This window comes from Psilocybe cubensis, chromosome 10 (genome assembly GCF_017499595.1).
Source record: "Psilocybe cubensis strain MGC-MH-2018 chromosome 10, whole genome shotgun sequence".
NCBI lineage: Eukaryota > Fungi > Basidiomycota > Agaricomycetes > Agaricales > Agrocybaceae > Psilocybe > Psilocybe cubensis.
Window position 1 is genome coordinate 1003137 of NC_063008.1, and position 18989 is coordinate 1022125.

An 18989-nucleotide genomic window follows, 5' to 3' on the forward strand; every position below is an offset into this window, starting at 1 on the left:
TTAGAACTATTCAAAATTTGAAAAACATAAATCAAGCATTCGAACTAGCTTTAGCTTTCGCGGCCGATTCCAGCTCAGTGAAAGATCCGCTCTTCATGCACATGTTTCTGAATATTCCATCCTCCTTGTTGATTAGATTCCAAGGGGTATCAAACTCGACGATCTGAAATCGTGGGTTAGTTCGTGAATTAAGTGGTTAGAAAACGGAGATGTCTCTACCTGTCCTTTGTCCAGAACGATTAAACGGTCATAGTCAATGACAGTACGAAGACGATGTGCGACTGGGGTATATGCCATTAGTCACAAAGATAGAGTGTATAATCCAGAGTCAAATCACCTGTCAGAAGAAGAGAATTGGTAAACTCTTCACGAATGGTAGTTTGGATTTTGGCATCCGTCGCAAAATCGATGCTGCTGGTAGCCTCGTCCAATACAATAATGGAACTGCGACGAAGCAACGCCCGGGCCATCGCAATCAATTGTCTTTGACCCTGCGAGAAGTTAGTTCCCCCTGCAGATACCTTGGTATCAAGCGACACCGAAGCCTTGGAGTCAACATTGGTTGAAGCTGCTGACATGGTGTCAATGGTGCTTTCGCGATCGTGACCCGTTGGGGTTGAAGGTCTGGTTGGATTGCGCGATGATGATGCACTCTGATCTCTGGACGATTCGAGAGACAAATGTGGACTGTCCGTAATCATATGCACTCTGCGCAACACGTCCAGGCATTCAGCATCAGTGTGGTCACCTAGCAAATGATTAGCCATGCGTAGAACTTAATTTGATGAGACGTACCAAATGGATCGAGGTTGTCTCGTAACGTCCCTGAGAATAGAGTGGCATCCTGTAATATATCAGATGTTGCTCTTCGCCATTCAAATAATGCTTACTTGAGGGATGAAGGTCTGTAGAAGTACATCGTAAGATCAAGTGGGCCAGGTATAAACAGAATGCTTACTAGTCGTGAGCGCAAGTCGTGAATTCCAATAGTAGATATGTCAATTCCGTCAATCATGATTCGACCATTGGTGGGGTCAACAAATCTCAGAATACTCATAGCAAGTGTAGATTTTCCACTTCCTATAATGTATATTAGAATAGGTCGAGGCGAGGTTGCTAAAGGCGTACCAGTGCGACCTAAAAGGCCAACTCTTTCCCCAGCTTTCAGAGAGAACGACACGCCATGCAAAACGGCCGGCAGATCTGGGGCATATTTGATCTCCAAATCTTCGACGACAACGAGCGAGTCGTTATTAGAACTCGATGGCCAGTAAGCGGGTACGCGATTTGATTCAATTATTGCGGGCGGTTCCTGAGGAAGATCAAGGCTTTGCGGTATGTCAGTCCAAATTCTGTGATGGAAGATGGGAAAACTGACTATTCAACGACACGTTCAACAGAGCTATTGGAAATTGAGCACCAATCAGAGTCAGTATTATACACCACTTACTTCAGATCGAGCTCGAGACCTGCAGGCAAAGCATTAGACCATGTATCGTATGACCGAAAGAGAAAGACTTACCAGTCCAGAATCGACACGCCCAATAAACTGCGATCACGTGATATTATTAACAAGCAAAATCGTACGAAGATAGCCAGCGTACCTGAAGATGTAAAGGCCATTGCGCTTGTAATACAGAGACCAGCGAGGCCGGCACCGTTTGCGAGCGTAGCTATAGAGAACAATGTGGTAACCAGTACAGAAAGTGCACCGAGAGCATCGAAATTGAGTAGCAGCCATCGGTTGGTCATCCAGAAAGTATACCACATCTTTATCGATCGTGTCATCAAGTAGTAAAGCAAATATTAACAATAAAATACATACCTTGGTGGTAACATCAATCTTCTTGTGCAAATTATCCAAGAATCTCCTTTCGGCAGAGAAAGCTCTGACGGTGACAATTCCTTCAAGGAGCTCTCCGAAGTCTGAAAAGATAGGGGACCTCGAATTAGATTCCATTCTTCGAAGGTCTCGGCCAGTGTTGAGATATCCGATCGCCAACGAACGATAAGCAAAGCCTATGAAAATTGCTGGAATGATGAAGTAAGGGAAGACAACGCTGTTGGCCAAATATATGAGAGCAGAAATGAATTGAGTATTAAAGTTAAACTCACGCAACAGTGATGATGGCAGCAAAGAATCCCATCAGAGAGGAGTTGACGGCTTGCAAAGATCCAGCTAGGGAGGAGTCAATGGTTTCTACATCCTTCCCAAATCGATTAAGCATGCGGCCTAACAAAAGAATGAGACCGGCAAAACAAGCGAAAAGAATAGCAGCATACCCTGTGGGGTTGTATCATGGAATCGGAAGGTCGCTCGTACAACAGTTACGAGAAGTTGCCTAGTATGACATTAGCCCTAAGGTCACGGAGATATGGAAAGAATCAAGTATTCACGCACTTGAAAAGAATGCGGGAGGCTCGCAATGCACCCGTATACTGAATCATTACTGAAGTGATACTTGCTAGTGCAGTTGCCATACCAATGCCAGCGTAGATCCCGATGTAAAAGAGGGGATGTTCAGAGGCATTAGGCCATTGAATACCAAATATGCCTTTTGGGGGCGCTAGGCTCTGATAAGTATGGTAATGTTGATGATTCATGGAAAGGCCATCCATAGATGCTTCGTGTTCAGCGGTGGCAAACGTGCGGAACTCGTAGAATGCTGGAGAAGTCTCGTTGCCGATCTTATACGCTTCACCCCAAGTCTATGAAATGATAAGCAAGGACATATTTTGAAACCAACATGCTGACCTTGATCCAAAGTTTCTCGGAAATGTTCAAAAATTGAATTAGGACAATGATCAAGGCTAGGAAAGCCCATGTCCAGTACGAGCTAGATCAACGTTGAATCAATGTCAGGAATTATCGCCCAAGAACAATAAAGACGTACGAGGCCTTGAGGTAACTCTTGTAGATAGACCACTTGACTCCCCCTGTCTCTCTATGCTCATCTTTGACAAGTTTCCTGGGCTTTTTGGTAGCGTCGGCCGTTTTAGAAGGATCTTCGAGGGTTTCTTCAATCGCAGCTGCATCCGCCTCAATAGCCTCTTCCTTGTGCGCGTCAACAGAGGCATCCAGTTTAATTTCTTCTAGAACACCTTGTTCCCTGAGTTCCTTGACTGTTCCTTGGGTGTCGATGCGGCCATCAAGCATACGGATAAGATAGTGGGCCCCAGGAAGCACAAGTTCGACATGATGTGTTACCAGTACCTAGACGGAGTGAGTGATTCACGCTTTACAAAGATAGACGACGAGGTATACTCACAACAGTCCTGTTAGCCAAAAGTGGGCCGCGCAAAAGCTTCTCGTAAAGGAACCTTGATGTATGACTGTCGACCGCACTGAGAGGGTCATCCAGCAACACATATTTGGTTCGAGCATAAACGGCTCGCGCCAGCGCAACTCTGGCTTTCTGTCCTCCTGATAAGCTCACACCCCTGGTAGTCAATGTTTCAATATATTAAAGTGGAGAGCAACAATGCTTGAAAAACAACCGACCTTGCTCCAATCTCTGTCGCATCGCCGTCCTCTAACATCTTCAAATCGGGCCTGAGAGCGCAGGAATCGATAACCATGTTATATCGTGCCTCATCGTACGGGTACCCAAACAGGATGTTGTCCTTGATTGATTGGTGCCTTAACCATGGCGATTGGGCCGCGTAGGAGATACAGTGCATGAGTCCGTTCTCATCGACGCGCGACGGCTCCTTGGACATAATTATACGTCCGTTTGTAAGGGTCAATTCACCAAGAACGGCGAGCTATATAAGTGAGTTCAATGACTAGATCGTGCTCTAAAGATAATAGAACCTACGAGAAGTGCAGTTTTCCCAGAAGCGGTTGGTCCAGTAACAACAGTCAATTCACCCTGCGGGAAAACGACAGATATATCTCTTAACTCGAATACTCGGTCTTGAGGTCCCGTAACACTCCTTTCAGAGGCGTTATCATCAACGGTTGTGCTGGCGTCGTCGGCAGTCAGGTCGGCAGTGGTAGTAGGTAAGGTAGTTTTCCCGTCACTCTTGCCTTTATCTTTATCCACTGCATCCGTTACCTCATTCCATTTGAAAGACGCATTCTCGAGCCCAAGTCCTTCATCGTCCGCACCAGGCAATAGGGGCTCCGAATAGTCCTTCTTGAGCGAAGAAACCTGATCTGTGACCTCTTCTTCGTCGAGATAGACAGAAATCCTATTGAGCGCGACACCAGTCTGAAGATTATATACAGGTTAGGGGACTCAAAAAAAATGGCGTCTGCCACTAACCTGCAAAATTTGGACGATCCAGGTTGGGATAACATTCAGTGGTGCTCTGGGTGCCATTATCAATTATAATGACCACCTAATAAGTTACGTCATACAAACTTACCTGACCATATTGAATAGAGCAATTGCCTGTGATTTAACGCGTATATTAGGTGTGACAAAGGTGGGATGGCAAGATAACTAACCGTGAAAGCAGTACTAATGGTCAGCTCATTGCCCTGTAGAACATAGGCCATAAACGAGATGATGGATACTAAGATCGGAGCAGTCGTCCAGAGAAGGCCAAACAAAACCGAGTTGATACGAGCTGAGAGTTTTGCGTTAGCACGAACAATACAGGTAACATGATTCTAAATCACCTTTAACCATCCATTTCATTTCAAACTCTCGTGCGTCTAGGGCCTTGCCAATCCAACGCTCTTCCCAAGCAAAGAATTTGATGAATTTGACCTAGATCATGTTTGCAAGGTTATCGGGAGGTACAGACAATATATTAAGGAACGCACTGCGCCAATCAACTCATTAAGGACTCCCATACGCTTGTCTCGTGCAGCAAGCACGCCTTTCTGGATTCTGATACTTCGGCGAGCGATGAAGCTGTTGAGAGGCCATCCGACAAGCAATACTACAAATCCTGCAAAAGCGCTGAGACCCAATAGTCTAAGAACGAAGGTAAGTATTCGTCAATGTTGAAACAGTGGCACGCTTAACTGATACAGGAATACACCAGCGATGATAATCTCAAAGGGCGCTGTATCAAAGATAATTAGAACTCGTCGAAAGGGACCGTTTGATGAAGCATACCGCCATATATGAAGTACAAGGCTGAAATTGTCATAGAAATCTATGAACAACATGAGATTGTGGTTTGCATCGAATAATGGTGACCTACCCTATTGGCGTCCCCAGCCATAAGATTGACTATTTTTCCAACATCAGCTCCGGCTTTGGGGTCATCAGCTTTAGCTGCTTTTTCCTTTTCTTCTTTCTTCTTCGCTTTTGATTTGCCTTCGAGGGCGCATCAGCATTATGACGAAAATCGTGTTGTAATTTATAGGAGACACACGTTTGGACTCTTTGGTCTCGACACCATTTGATGGGGATTCCTTAACTTCCTCCTCTTTTTTGTCTTTGTTGACGACGCCTGAGAAATCTTTGCGTTTCAACGCCTTGTCGTATATCGCCGCCATCAGCTCGGAGCGAATCCGCGTTGCTGCCCGTCGGCCAAACCATAGGTGCTGAACGTCAGCTTGTGCCTATAGAAATATCATGCCGGTGTCAACAAAGTTGATGGCGATTGGCCAAACCTTCAAAATGGAACATGTGAACGCGAGGAACGCATATATGTATGCTCGCGTGCGGCTTTCCGGCGTTGGCTCTTCCAAGTCAATTAAATCTAGGATCCGCCTTAAGATAAGTTAGAATTTTATTGGAGAATGCTAGACATGGCACATACTTTAGGAAAAAAGGACCTGCATAGTTAAACAATACGCTGACAAAAGTTAAGGAGAAATCCAAGCTAGATAGTCGTATGTGTGAGAATCTAACAATGCGAGCATATGCTCAACCAACTGACATGAGATCAAGGGAGTTGGCCGCCCATAGGCGACGGAGCAGGGTGGAACGTTTGATGGAGCTGAACTTGACAAAAATAGGCCTCGATTGCATTGTGGGACTCATATCCCATACGTCCTTTTCTTCAAGCGTAGTATTTGTTCCCTATTGTTCAGATGAGCTCCGAGTCAATAGAGAGAATATGGAATCAACGTACCCGTTTAACCAAGGGGTAAACCCACTTGAAAGTAATCCATCCCCACAGGTTAGTGTAGTCCTCCGGCGAGACAGAATGCCCCTATGGAAAGTTAGAGAAAGACACGCCTGCCACATATAAACCACGTACAATTTCCTTAGGATCAACGCGGTTGCTCGGGAGTGCCAAAGGTATTGTGACAACTACAGACAATAGGAGTATGAGGGAAAGTAAATTGGTGAGCATACCAAGCAGGGCAAGATTAGATGGAGGCGGGGCCCCTAAGACACGGTTATCGAATAAAGCTCCGCCAAATTGAAGGATTGAGGTGAATAGCAGGATTAAATACAATGTGAACATGTCGGCGGGGCCGGTCGCTGGCGGAATAACGATGGGTCGGACGACGGTGTACATCCAAGCAAAAGCTACAAGGAATGAAGCCACTCCTGCCCATATATCCGTTGTATCATTGTATATGAGGAATGAGCCATGTGCGACCCAGCAGAAACACTGCACGATTCCTACGAATACAAATACCACAGTGCGCCAAAGGGGGGCGATATGGGACACTTCCAACACAATCTCCGTGTCGTCTCCATCAAAACCTTTCTCTCCGGTGATATCAATGGCCTCCGCTTCATGTAACGTCAGGTAAGTCTTGAATGGCGCGCCTAGAAATCGTAGTATCCGTCGGGCAGGTTGTGGTAGGGGTATAGTCGATAAGCACAAAGCGAAAACGAAGACTGCTGGAAGAAATGCGCTCCATGATAGTCGTACGCATTGACTGCTAAAGTCTAATGGGCCATGGTCCTCACAAAGGCCCATATCGCGTCGAAAACCCAAAGATATAGCTGTGGTAGACGGTTGCGAAGGATGCAATCGAATTGGGTTAGGTTAGCTTGGCAACTTACTTAGTGAAAAGATAAAACTATTAATTAATTAATTAATTAATTACATAAGTATATAGCAGTATTGTTGAATCGGAGATCAAAACTGGAATGAACAGTTACACGAATGGAACACAACCTTCAAAAGTTGTTCAAAAGCTCAACCACGGAACCTAAAGTTCTTGATCTTAAACTGCTGCTCGTTATTTCTTCGTTGAAATTAGACTCTTATCTAAACATATCTACGCGAAACGTGAGTAATGAGTATGTAAGTAGTAAAATTTCAAGCCAATTTGCTGCTGATGCTCTTGAAGTTCCAGATTGAAATGGATTGTTCACACAAGTCACTTGCTCACAAATACCAACGTTGAATGCAACTAATTTCTGGTCACTGCCTCCTGTGGGTGTACCACAGCACCCCCTGCAACTTCGCCAGTGATCAACGGGAACCAGGAAGTCCAGTTATGGGATGGCATGTATTCCGGAAATTCACGTCGAGCTTTCTCAAAATCCACAACAAAATCTTCCTTGGCCTGGTTTCTAGAGCTCCACCAGCTCCCTGTTCCTCTCTGCTTCGCCAGGACATCCAGTTCCATCATCACAATGCCCTCGTATTGAACAACGGCTGCGATACAAAAGTGGGGAGGAATTCCCGTCATAGCGCTCGCGTTTTCTTCCACGCTCCATTCGGCTGAATCTTGACTGTGTCCACGGATGGACCCAGTGATGGTCATGGCATGTGCGAGTTGTTTCCTCACTTGCCACTCGGCGTTGACCTCTGGGCCCGTGTTAAATCCACCCACGCTGAACTGAGCTGGGATACTGAAACTATACTTCCTGTGGTGGCTTTCTTCGTTTTTTGCGCCTATGGCATATTTGGGCGCGACGTCAATCATCTTGGATGGATGTACTCCGCGGACAGATTTCAGTTTCCACTTGATCCGCAGAGCGTTGAACCGGCGGGAAGGAGATGGATGGCACTGGAACTGAAGAATCACCAAGCACCTGTGTGGCTCCAAAACCTGCACAGTCGACAACGATGCTGATAGATACGATGTCGATGACAACTCCTCGCTTATAATGACCGTTGGGGACCTGATAGGTTTTGGTCGATGCAACCCAGGTAAGAACCTCCAATGGTCCGAACTGTGTGTTTCCGTGGTCTCAGTTCTGGCTATAATCGCCTTGTCTTGTTGTTGCACTGCGTAACCTGGAGGCGGTCCTGGAGGTGGAGCGTATTGTGGTTCTCCAAATGTCGCAGGCTTGGACTCGTCAAATAAACCGGGATATCGATCTTGAACAATGCTAATCTGAGAGGTATTCAATTTTAATTCTTCTAAAAGTCGTGCCGCTCACCTCGTTGACATACGCCGCATACCGACTTCTATGCTCCTTCCATTTCTGCTCGAGAGACGTCAGCTGAAGGTTAGTAAATGCCTGCATGAGCATCTTCTCCCTCCGTAATTGTGAACTCGTTTCCATCGCCATTTCGTTCCACCAGGCAGCAAACTTTGTTAATATAATGCTGAACTGCTCCAAGTCCTGTACGCCTTTGGAAAGCAGTGTTTGCATCTCAGTAATACCGCAATCCCTTGTGGAATCTTTTTCGACCTTTATCTTATTTAGAAGCTACCGTTCTCATGAGATCAGCAAGGCCACCTTTCAGACAAACATTGTACTTGCCTCTTCCACCGTCGTACGAACGTGAATAAAACCCAACTTTGCCTCTACTGCCTTGTCGTATCCTTGCTGTGTCGATTCCTTCACTCCTTTCAAAAACGCAATTCGGTCTTCGGGAGTTGAATGCGGCATGAATTTAATAAGCGCTAAAGCATCATCGCAGATCGTGAATCCAACATGAGCAGCATCGACGCTGGAACGAATGGCTTTGGAATAAATGATGGCTTGCTGTTACAATACCAAGTTGTGAGCTAAAGTGTAATGTTGAGGTAATGAACCATGCTCATCTCGCATCATGATCTAGGAATCAAATCTTACGAGACAATGGGCGCTTAAGGGATAATTTCTCGTTATAATAGAGTATTAATAGTACAAAATTCGCACAGAAAGGGGACCCTGATGAAAAGAGATAGAAGTTCGAAACTGCCATTCCTCTTCCATCATCTAAACCGACCTGGTTTCTCCCCGCCCGAAGGCCGTGGACGGGGAGAAACGGCGTGAGGGGTTACGCCCTCACGCACTACCAACAAATGCGTTGAAGCACCAAAAGTCCTAAAATCGAGTTTGAGTGCAAGTTTTGATTTTCAGGAGATGGCTTACTGATCCAGACCCGAGACCTTTGCATACCTGCAAAATTGAACTTTTAACCCAAGGGTCGAGTTCGAGGCTGGGAACTCACAAGGCGTGTTACAGAGTTTGCGGGACATTGAAAAATCAAATTTTCAACACGAGGGATGAGATCAAGGGCGTTCAGTTGCGGGACATCCGGAGAATGAGTTGCCATGAAGGTAGTTTGGTGGGAACTGGATTCTAAGTGAGCGGGAACCATGATTAACGGCAACAAGGTGTGTAATGACAAGTTTGCGGGACAGACACGAGGGGAAGACCGGTTGTTTGCTGCTGGAACCTGCACATTGGATGTAGCTGTTGCAAGACGAAGGTTCCCTGATGTCAAGTTTGCGGGACATCCATAAATCAAATTTCTGACACGTGGGATAAGTGTCAGAGGTGGTTTAGCAGGAAACGAGTTCTAAGTGATAGAATCACATCAGTAACAATTGAAAGTCAACAAAGAAGGGAACCGACCAGGTAATCGAGGACAAGATCGCGGGACGTTCAAAAATCGAATTTTGAACACAAAGGGTAGACCTGTTGTTTTCTGTCGGAATCCGTAACATATGGGTGGGTATGACAAGAGCGTGTGGGCGTCATGTTTGCGGGACATCCGAAAATCGAATTTTAAATCCAAGGGTTTGAAGGGCAAGTTGAAGTTTATGGTGTAAATCAAGTCTAAGTGAAGAAAATACATCAGTACATTGCTGCAATTCTATCAATGAAGACCACTGACCAGGTATTCCCGGACAAGTTCACGGGACGCTCAAAAATCAGATTTTGAATGCGAGGGGTGGGTGCATGTTGGTAGCGAGGGTTGTGGTTCACCGGACCTCGAAAAATCGAATTTTCATAGCGCGAGTAGAGTTCTAAGTGCATGGATTGAATGAGTACACCACAGCTGCCCGGCACATAGCAAGAACCTACCTAGAGGTAGCAAGAAATGTCAACGTTGGTGCTGCGTATGACATGGGAGTAGGGGTTAGAAGTGCATGGCACAGCCACGTACGTCTGGTGGAGAGGCATAAGGACGGGATACAATCCCTGGGGACTCGTAAATTCTGCTGCTGCTTATATGCATTTCTCCAAGGTCCCCGTCTCGCAGCCCTGACCGAGTCATTAGTCCCGGAACTTTGCACACACTCCATGATACGTGGCAACAGGCATATTCCGGCAGCAACAACTCGAAAATGTAATCGTTGATCGGGACTCGTTAATCTATTTTCATGCATTTGTTACTGCTCAACATAAACATATTGCATGTATTCCAAGGAGAAATCCCAAATTGTGCACTCAAAGCGATTTCCAACGGGCACTTTATATTGTTGACATCCACTTTTGTGTACATACATTTTCACGTTTAAAACGCCCCGACTAACCTACATTTAGCACAGCTCAATCGAAAAGTCAGATCTAGGGACAGTTTCTTATCACAGACGCCCTCAAATCCAAGATACCGGGAGCACCCCTGCACCCCATCAATCGAGATTTTCCCCTTTCCAACTCGATAACGTACCTTGCCTGCAAGGTGAAGAATGTCGTCATTAGCAAGAGTTGTGCTCGGGTCGCCAAGGGGCTAGGGGTATAGAAGCAGCTGAGCTCGAGTGTATCCCTGAGTGCGCCCTAATTCTGGGAAAATACATTCACTTTCCGGATTTAAATCACGAACAGTAACACGTCATAGCATGCCAGACGGCTCAAATGCACGGCTAATGGAATCATCGCACGCCCTGTGCGCATTTTGTGTCTGAAATTTACCCGTTTTTAACATTTTAAATCTTCAAGTTGCTTGGTGACATATTTGCAGTCATGTAATGTTGCAGATTGGTGATATCATTGCGCCCAATCTACTCTGTAAACCCTTGCAGCGTGATTGACGTCGTTGAGGTGCTAGGTGTTAAAATAAGCGCCCATGTGTTCGACGTCTGTATTGTTCATTTTCGGGTCACTTGTGGACAATCCGAGCATTCGACACTTGTATTATACACTGTATGGCAATGTACCGAGCTCTAAACTATCGTCAAGTCAAATATACGGTCACCGGAAGTACGAAAACGCGGTTTGATTTAGTGTTGCTTTTGAATGCGGTCTCGCAGGTCCAGCATCCAACCAAACCGCTTGTCCCATCTCTCAATGGGGTTGGAATGCAAAGTTATATCCATCCAGATTATCCGGTACAGTCAAATCATCTTCCATCCCGCACAAAGCATGCGACGTGGCACGGGTACTCTATAATCTTCAGGTACATTTCATCTCTATTACCGCATTTTTAGGTCAATTTAACAGGTCTAGCGTATCTTAAAATACAATATCAACTTACATTACATCTTTGTTGCGATGTATCGTATCTGAATGGAGCAAAAAAAGGTTGATATTCCGGATATACACCATTTCTGCTTATTTCAATGGATTCCGGAGAAAGGTTTTGTATGTATCAGTGCAAATAAAATGCTCACTTTGACTCTCTTTGAAATGAAGTCCCTTTATATCCACACAGAAGCCGAACAAATACATACCTACGCTCCCAGTATGTACACAGCTCACATCGACCTCAAACGAGCAAAAACACACTCACCAAGCACACCTACACCTCCCCATCACACACACACCATTCCCAACGCACACCAAAACCAAACACCACAACCTCTCCAACCGGCACGCAACACGCGCACACACACACCCTCCCCAAATCCCTCGTTCGGGATACACAACCTCCAAACACCGCCCTTTCCCAACGCATCCCTGAACGAAAACCACGGGAAGAAGGCGTGTCGTAAGTCTCGTAAGCGCTAGCGGAGGTGCTAATGCAGATAATTTTTATTCTGGCCTTGGAAGCGCGTGGATGTTGAGAAGGTGACATTGGAGGAGGTGCCGGTGTGCATCGTGATAGGCGTGAATATGGGTTTTTTGCGGCGGTGTGGTTGTTGGGGTATTATAAGGGTCGATAGTTGTACAGTTTATTTGTGGTAGAGAGAATCTGAGGTTGAGAAAAGTAAGTGATGAGATACGAATCTGGTTCCGAAGAACACAATCACCTTCAATCGTGTCGATGTGCTAGTATATTCGTGTTGCCCTGTAGAATCCCATGCATTATCGCACTATAATACCAAATCAGGCCCATGAACACCCCAAAGAGAACATACCATTGCCCTCGAAAAGATTTCACAACCACGATACCCACAACCAAAAACAACGCCTCCTCCTTCCGCTCTTCAAACTACACCCCGCTCACAACGCACCTGTTTCAAAACAATATAAATGCCGTATACAGAGTCCGTAAGCGTGTAAAATAGAACGCAACCGGCGTTCTCTGGATGCATTAAGGTAGCGAGCTCGCTGAGAGCAATCAATCTACTTGTATTATTTCCGGGCAGTTTTCTGCGTTTCTAATGAATGCAATAAGTACATTGTGCATTGCACCGGCCAAGAGGTAGAAGTGATACGTTACCTGGACATACCACAAACCGCATAACATCACAGAATCACACCAACAAGTTCCAGCTCGTCTCGGACATCCTATCCTCCTCCCCGGAATCGCGTACACCTCGCCGTTCAAAACGCAGCATTCAATCCGGTTCTTTGCGGTACTAGCACCATCAAATATCACTGTCGTAAGCAATTTAGGATCGAAGAATGTTATTGTTGACACTCGGGAGTTGCGGGCAGGTTGGATGGGGACGTACATTTGATTTGCGAGAAATTCAATGTGCAATTGAATTTACCCGCTTTCCAAGAATGCGACGTGTACAGACTCACAGAAAGGAGGTTAGTCCATAACGTACTGAGTAGGTCCCCGTGTGTCTGTTGGTAGAATGAAGACCCGAGAGCGAGGTGATCTGAATACAGAGATTTGCCAAGTTCTGGCAGCGACATTTAGATTTTCACAAATCATGTCCTACGACGCACTGTACATGATCCAGAACTAGCAAGATTGGAATATCTCTGCGCTTACAATAGTCAGCCCGAAGACAAAATCCACACCTCTTCAATGGGGTCCACTGCATTCAATGGAATACCTACACACAGTGACTTGGAAAAACACCAAAAACGCAATCCGAACCACCTATCTTTTGCTTACATACAACGGCGATGATGGCATATCGGTTATTGGACCTCACATGAAGCATATTTCGGAAGGAAAGAAGGCAACGTAAGTGGAAGGGTATAAAGTCAGGGTATGCCACGCTGGCTTTTCTTCAGCAACCCGCTCTTCCTGGCTTGGATTTCCTCTCCTCTCCTTTCCTCTCATCTCATTTCATTTCATACGGCCAACGCGAGTACTGCAGAGCAAAAGGTAAGCGTGCGGCAACGTTGAGCTGGGTTGTTGCTCACCGTGTTGTCACAGCGAAGCAACGCGAGTCTGCGTTGAAGACGGTGAGCAGTGGCCTGATATTTTGTCGCCCGAAGGACTCGCTGACGCGTTGTTTTCACTAGTGAAGGTGTGCGCTGGAATATGGTGTTGTGCGAAGGTCAGAATAAGGTCCCCTATCTTGATTTGAGGCATTACTCACTGTCTGGCAACAGGAGCGGTGTTGCACTAGTCGATGTCGATGTCTTGAGGTCAGGATAACGTTCGGAACGCCCCCCATAGCGTCACCCCATCGTTGTAACCTCGCCGTTGAGTCGCAATGACACGCTGTTAGTCAGCGTTGACGCTGTGCTGGTCAACGTCGAAGTCATAAGGTCAGGCTCCCATGTTTCGATGCGAAGCATTACTCACCGTTCAAAGACAGGGGTATCACACCCACCCTCACTCACGCGCATATACACCAACCCCAACGTCCTAAAATCGATGGATTCCTAGTGGTCGAGTCGAGATTGCGCACTGTCAGTTAAGGGTGTTTAAGACAGGTCAGTGTATGTGCAGAGCGGAAGGAATGACAGGTGCTTACTTTGTGTTGCAGAGTCCCTAACAATGTACTGAGGTAAGAACATCATCTCTGGCCTCGTTAGAAGGATTACTCACCTTCCAATTACAGGACTGCGCCACGATGTGCACCAACGCCCACTATCGTCCTTCAAATGGATGGATCCCGAGTCGCAACGGCAGACGGACGGCGGATGTTGATGGAAGTGAGCTGGAACAAAGTTAGGTGGGTGTGCGCAGGCGTCACAAGGTTGTCGGGGAGATGCAGTGGGAATGTGACACGGTCAGTTGAGGAGGCAGAGAGTTAGCTGTAAAGTATGACAGGTGCTTACCTTGGGTATCCATCGAAGGGAATCACGGGATGTGTCGAGCGGGATGAAGGCAGCGAGGAGCCGTCTGCGATGAGTTGGCTGAGTGAATGTTTGAAGTGCTTTGATCAAAGGCCAGGTTGTGGAAGCATTGGCTTGGCGTTGGTGGGTACATGTATGCGCATAGACAAGCTGTGTGGGGCGACAGGGAATGAATGAAACTAGACTCTTATCTAAACATTTCTACGCGAAACGAGTATGTAAGTAGTAAAATTTCAAGCCCAATTGCTGCTGATGCTGCAGATTGAAATGTATTGATCACACAAGTCACTTGCTCACAAACACCAACGTTGAATGCAACTAATTTCTCGTCACTGCTTCCTGTGCGTGTACCACAGCACCCCCTGCAACTTCCCCAGTGATCAACGGGAACCAGCAAGTCCAGTTGTGGGATGGCTTGTATTCCGGAAATTCACGTCGAGCTTTATCAAAGTCCACAACAAAATCCTCCTTGGCCTGGTTTCTAGAGCTCCACCAGCTCCCTGTTCCTCTCTGCTTCGCCAGGACTTCCAGTTCCATCATCACAATGCCCTCGTATTGAACAACGGCTGCGATACAAAAGTGGGGAGGAATTCCCGTCATAGCGCTCGCATTTTCTTCCACGCTCCATTCGGCTGAATCTTGACTGTGTCCACGGATGGACCCAGTGATGGTCATGGCATGTGCGAGTTGTTTCCTCACTTGCCACTCGGCGTTGACCTCTGGGCCCGTGTTAAATCCACCCACGCTGAACTGAGCTGGGATACTGAAACTATACTTCCTGTGGTGGCTTTCTTCGTTTTTTGCGCCTATGGCATATTTGGGCGCGACGTCAATCATCTTGGATGGATGTACTCCGCGGACAGATTTCAGTTTCCACTTGATCCGCAGAGCGTTGAACCGGCGGGAAGGAGATGGATGGCACTGGAACTGAAGAATCACCAAGCACCTGTGTGGCTCCAAAACCTGCACAGTCGACAACGATGCTGATAGATACGATGTCGATGACAACTCCTCGCTTATAATGACCGTTGGGGACCTGATAGGTTTTGGTCGATGCAACCCAGGTAAGAACCTCCAATGGTCCGAACTGTGTGTTTCCGTGGTCTCAGTTCTGGCTATAATCGCCTTGTCTTGTTGTTGCACTGCGTAACCTGGAGGCGGTCCTGGAGGTGGAGCGTATTGTGGTTCTCCAAATGTCGCAGGCTTGGACTCGTCAAATAAACCGGGATATCGATCTTGAACAATGCTAATCTGAGAGGTATTCAATTTTAATTCTTCTAAAAGTCGTGCCGCTCACCTCGTTGACATACGCCGCATACCGACTTCTATGCTCCTTCCATTTCTGCTCGAGAGACGTCAGCTGAAGGTTAGTAAATGCCTGCATGAGCATCTTCTCCCTCCGTAATTGTGAACTCGTTTCCATCGCCATTTCGTTCCACCAGGCAGCAAACTTTGTTAATATAATGCTGAACTGCTCCAAGTCCTGTACGCCTTTGGAAAGCAGTGTTTGCATCTCAGTAATACCGCAATCCCTTGTGGAATCTTTTTCGACCTTTATCTTATTTAGAAGCTACCGTTCTCATGAGATCAGCAAGGCCACCTTTCAGACAAACATTGTACTTGCCTCTTCCACCGTCGTACGAACGTGAATAAAACCCAACTTTGCCTCTACTGCCTTGTCGTATCCTTGCTGTGTCGATTCCTTCACTCCTTTCAAAAACGCAATTCGGTCTTCGGGAGTTGAATGCGGCATGAATTTAATAAGCGCTAAAGCATCATCGCAGATCGTGAATCCAACATGAGCAGCATCGACGCTGGAACGAATGGCTTTGGAATAAATGATGGCTTGCTGTTACAATACCAAGTTGTGAGCTAAAGTGTAATGTTGAGGTAATGAACCATGCTCATCTCGCATCATGATCTAGGAATCAAATCTTACGAGACAATGGGCGCTTAAGGGATAATTTCTCGTTATAATAGAGTATTAATAGTACAAAATTCGCACAGAAAGGGGACCCTGATGAAAAGAGATAGAAGTTCGAAACTGCCATTCCTCTTCCATCATCTAAACCGACCTGGTTTCTCCCCGCCCGAAGGCCGTGGACGGGGAGAAACGGCGTGAGGGGTTACGCCCTCACGCACTACCAACAAATGCGTTGAAGCACCAAAAGTCCTAAAATCGAGTTTGAGTGCAAGTTTTGATTTTCAGGAGATGGCTTACTGATCCAGACCCGAGACCTTTGCATACCTGCAAAATTGAACTTTTAACCCAAGGGTCGAGTTCGAGGCTGGGAACTCACAAGGCGTGTTACAGAGTTTGCGGGACATTGAAAAATCAAATTTTCAACACGAGGGATGAGATCAAGGGCGTTCAGTTGCGGGACATCCGGAGAATGAGTTGCCATGAAGGTAGTTTGGTGGGAACTGGATTCTAAGTGAGCGGGAACCATGATTAACGGCAACAAGGTGTGTAATGACAAGTTTGCGGGACAGACACGAGGGGAAGACCGGTTGTTTGCTGCTGGAACCTGCACATTGGATGTAGCTGTTGCAAGACGAAGGTTCCCTGATGTCAAGTTTGCGGGACATCCATAAATCAAATTTCTGACACGTGGGATAAGTGTCAGAGGTGGTTTAGCAGGAAACGAGTTCTAAGTGATAGAATCACATCAGTAACAATTGAAAGTCAACAAAGAAGGGAACCGACCAGGTAATCGAGGACAAGATCGCGGGACGTTCAAAAATCGAATTTTGAACACAAAGGGTAGACCTGTTGTTTTCTGTCGGAATCCGTAACATATGGGTGGGTATGACAAGAGCGTGTGGGCGTCATGTTTGCGGGACATCCGAAAATCGAATTTTAAATCCAAGGGTTTGAAGGGCAAGTTGAAGTTTATGGTGTAAATCAAGTCTAAGTGAAGAAAATACATCAGTACATTGCTGCAATTCTATCAATGAAGACCACTGACCAGGTATTCCCGGACAAGTTCACGGGACGCTCAAAAATCAGATTTTGAATGCGAGGGGTGGGTGCATGTTGGTAGCGAGGGTTGTGGTTCACCGGACCTCGAAAAATCGAATTTTCATAGCGCGAGTAGAGTTCTAAGTGCATGGATTGAATGAGTACACCACAGCTGCCCGGCACATAGCAAGAACCTACCTAGAGGTAGCAAGAAATGTCAACGTTGGTGCTGCGTATGACATGGGAGTAGGGGTTAGAAGTGCATGGCACAGCCACGTACGTCTGGTGGAGAGGCATAAGGACGGGATACAATCCCTGGGGACTCGTAAATTCTGCTGCTGCTTATATGCATTTCTCCAAGGTCCCCGTCTCGCAGCCCTGACCGAGTCATTAGTCCCGGAACTTTGCACACACTCCATGATACGTGGCAACAGGCATATTCCGGCAGCAACAACTCGAAAATGTAATCGTTGATCGGGACTCGTTAATCTATTTTCATGCATTTGTTACTGCTCAACATAAACATATTGCATGTATTCCAAGGAGAAATCCCAAATTGTGCACTCAAAGCGATTTCCAACGGGCACTTTATATTGTTGACATCCACTTTTGTGTACATACATTTTCACGTTTAAAACGCCCCGACTAACCTACATTTAGCACAGCTCAATCGAAAAGTCAGATCTAGGGACAGTTTCTTATCACAGACGCCCTCAAATCCAAGATACCGGGAGCACCCCTGCACCCCATCAATCGAGATTTTCCCCTTTCCAACTCGATAACGTACCTTGCCTGCAAGGTGAAGAATGTCGTCATTAGCAAGAGTTGTGCTCGGGTCGCCAAGGGGCTAGGGGTATAGAAGCAGCTGAGCTCGAGTGTATCCCTGAGTGCGCCCTAATTCTGGGAAAATACATTCACTTTCCGGATTTAAATCACGAACAGTAACACGTCATAGCATGCCAGACGGCTCAAATGCACGGCTAATGGAATCATCGCACGCCCTGTGCGCATTTTGTGTCTGAAATTTACCCGTTTTTAACATTTTAAATCTTCAAGTTGCTTGGTGACATATTTGCAGTCATGTAATGTTGCAGATTGGTGATATCATTGCGCCCAATCTACTCTGTAAACCCTTGCAGCGTGATTGACGTCGTTGAGGTGCTAGGTGTTAAAATAAGCGCCCATGTGTTCGACGTCTGTATTGTTCATTTTCGGGTCACTTGTGGACAATCCGAGCATTCGACACTTGTATTATACACTGTATGGCAATGTACCGAGCTCTAAACTATCGTCAAGTCAAATATACGGTCACCGGAAGTACGAAAACGCGGTTTGATTTAGTGTTGCTTTTGAATGCGGTCTCGCAGGTCCAGCATCCAACCAAACCGCTTGTCCCATCTCTCAATGGGGTTGGAATGCAAAGTTATATCCATCCAGATTATCCGGTACAGTCAAATCATCTTCCATCCCGCACAAAGCATGCGACGTGGCACGGGTACTCTATAATCTTCAGGTACATTTCATCTCTATTACCGCATTTTTAGGTCAATTTAACAGGTCTAGCGTATCTTAAAATACAATATCAACTTACATTACATCTTTGTTGCGATGTA

The 18989-nt window shown here is 46.3% G+C and overlaps 3 protein-coding genes across 3 annotated transcripts; all 3 read right to left on the bottom strand.

Moving 5' to 3' along the window:
* Positions 1–31: 31 nt before the first annotated feature.
* JR316_0010613 (ABC transporter 7) lies at positions 32–6378 on the bottom strand (the record flags this gene model as incomplete). The annotated part of the gene is made up of 35 exons (XM_047896279.1): positions 32–163; positions 220–281; positions 338–748; positions 796–844; positions 891–905; positions 959–1080; positions 1129–1328; positions 1379–1402; positions 1451–1469; positions 1523–1549; positions 1605–1770; positions 1826–2060; positions 2116–2233; positions 2284–2342; positions 2402–2709; positions 2756–2837; positions 2895–3214; positions 3270–3441; positions 3503–3765; positions 3819–4214; positions 4269–4314; positions 4372–4397; positions 4454–4575; positions 4628–4718; positions 4775–4928; positions 4980–5019; positions 5073–5112; positions 5161–5276; positions 5335–5524; positions 5576–5675; positions 5725–5787; positions 5845–5987; positions 6040–6120; positions 6169–6221; positions 6267–6378. The coding sequence occupies 35 exons, from the start codon at positions 6376–6378 to the stop codon at positions 32–34; spliced, it is 4557 nt and encodes a 1518-aa protein (XP_047744324.1).
* A 904-nt stretch (positions 6379–7282) lies between these two features.
* JR316_0010614 (uncharacterized protein) lies at positions 7283–9369 on the bottom strand (the record flags this gene model as incomplete). The annotated part of the gene is made up of 4 exons (XM_047896280.1): positions 7283–8215; positions 8262–8534; positions 8610–8813; positions 9265–9369. The coding sequence occupies 4 exons, from the start codon at positions 9367–9369 to the stop codon at positions 7283–7285; spliced, it is 1515 nt and encodes a 504-aa protein (XP_047744325.1).
* A 5363-nt stretch (positions 9370–14732) lies between these two features.
* Positions 14733–16819, bottom strand: JR316_0010615 (uncharacterized protein; the record flags this gene model as incomplete). The annotated part of the gene is made up of 4 exons (XM_047896281.1): positions 14733–15665; positions 15712–15984; positions 16060–16263; positions 16715–16819. The coding sequence occupies 4 exons, from the start codon at positions 16817–16819 to the stop codon at positions 14733–14735; spliced, it is 1515 nt and encodes a 504-aa protein (XP_047744326.1).
* Positions 16820–18989: the final 2170 nt, after the last annotated feature.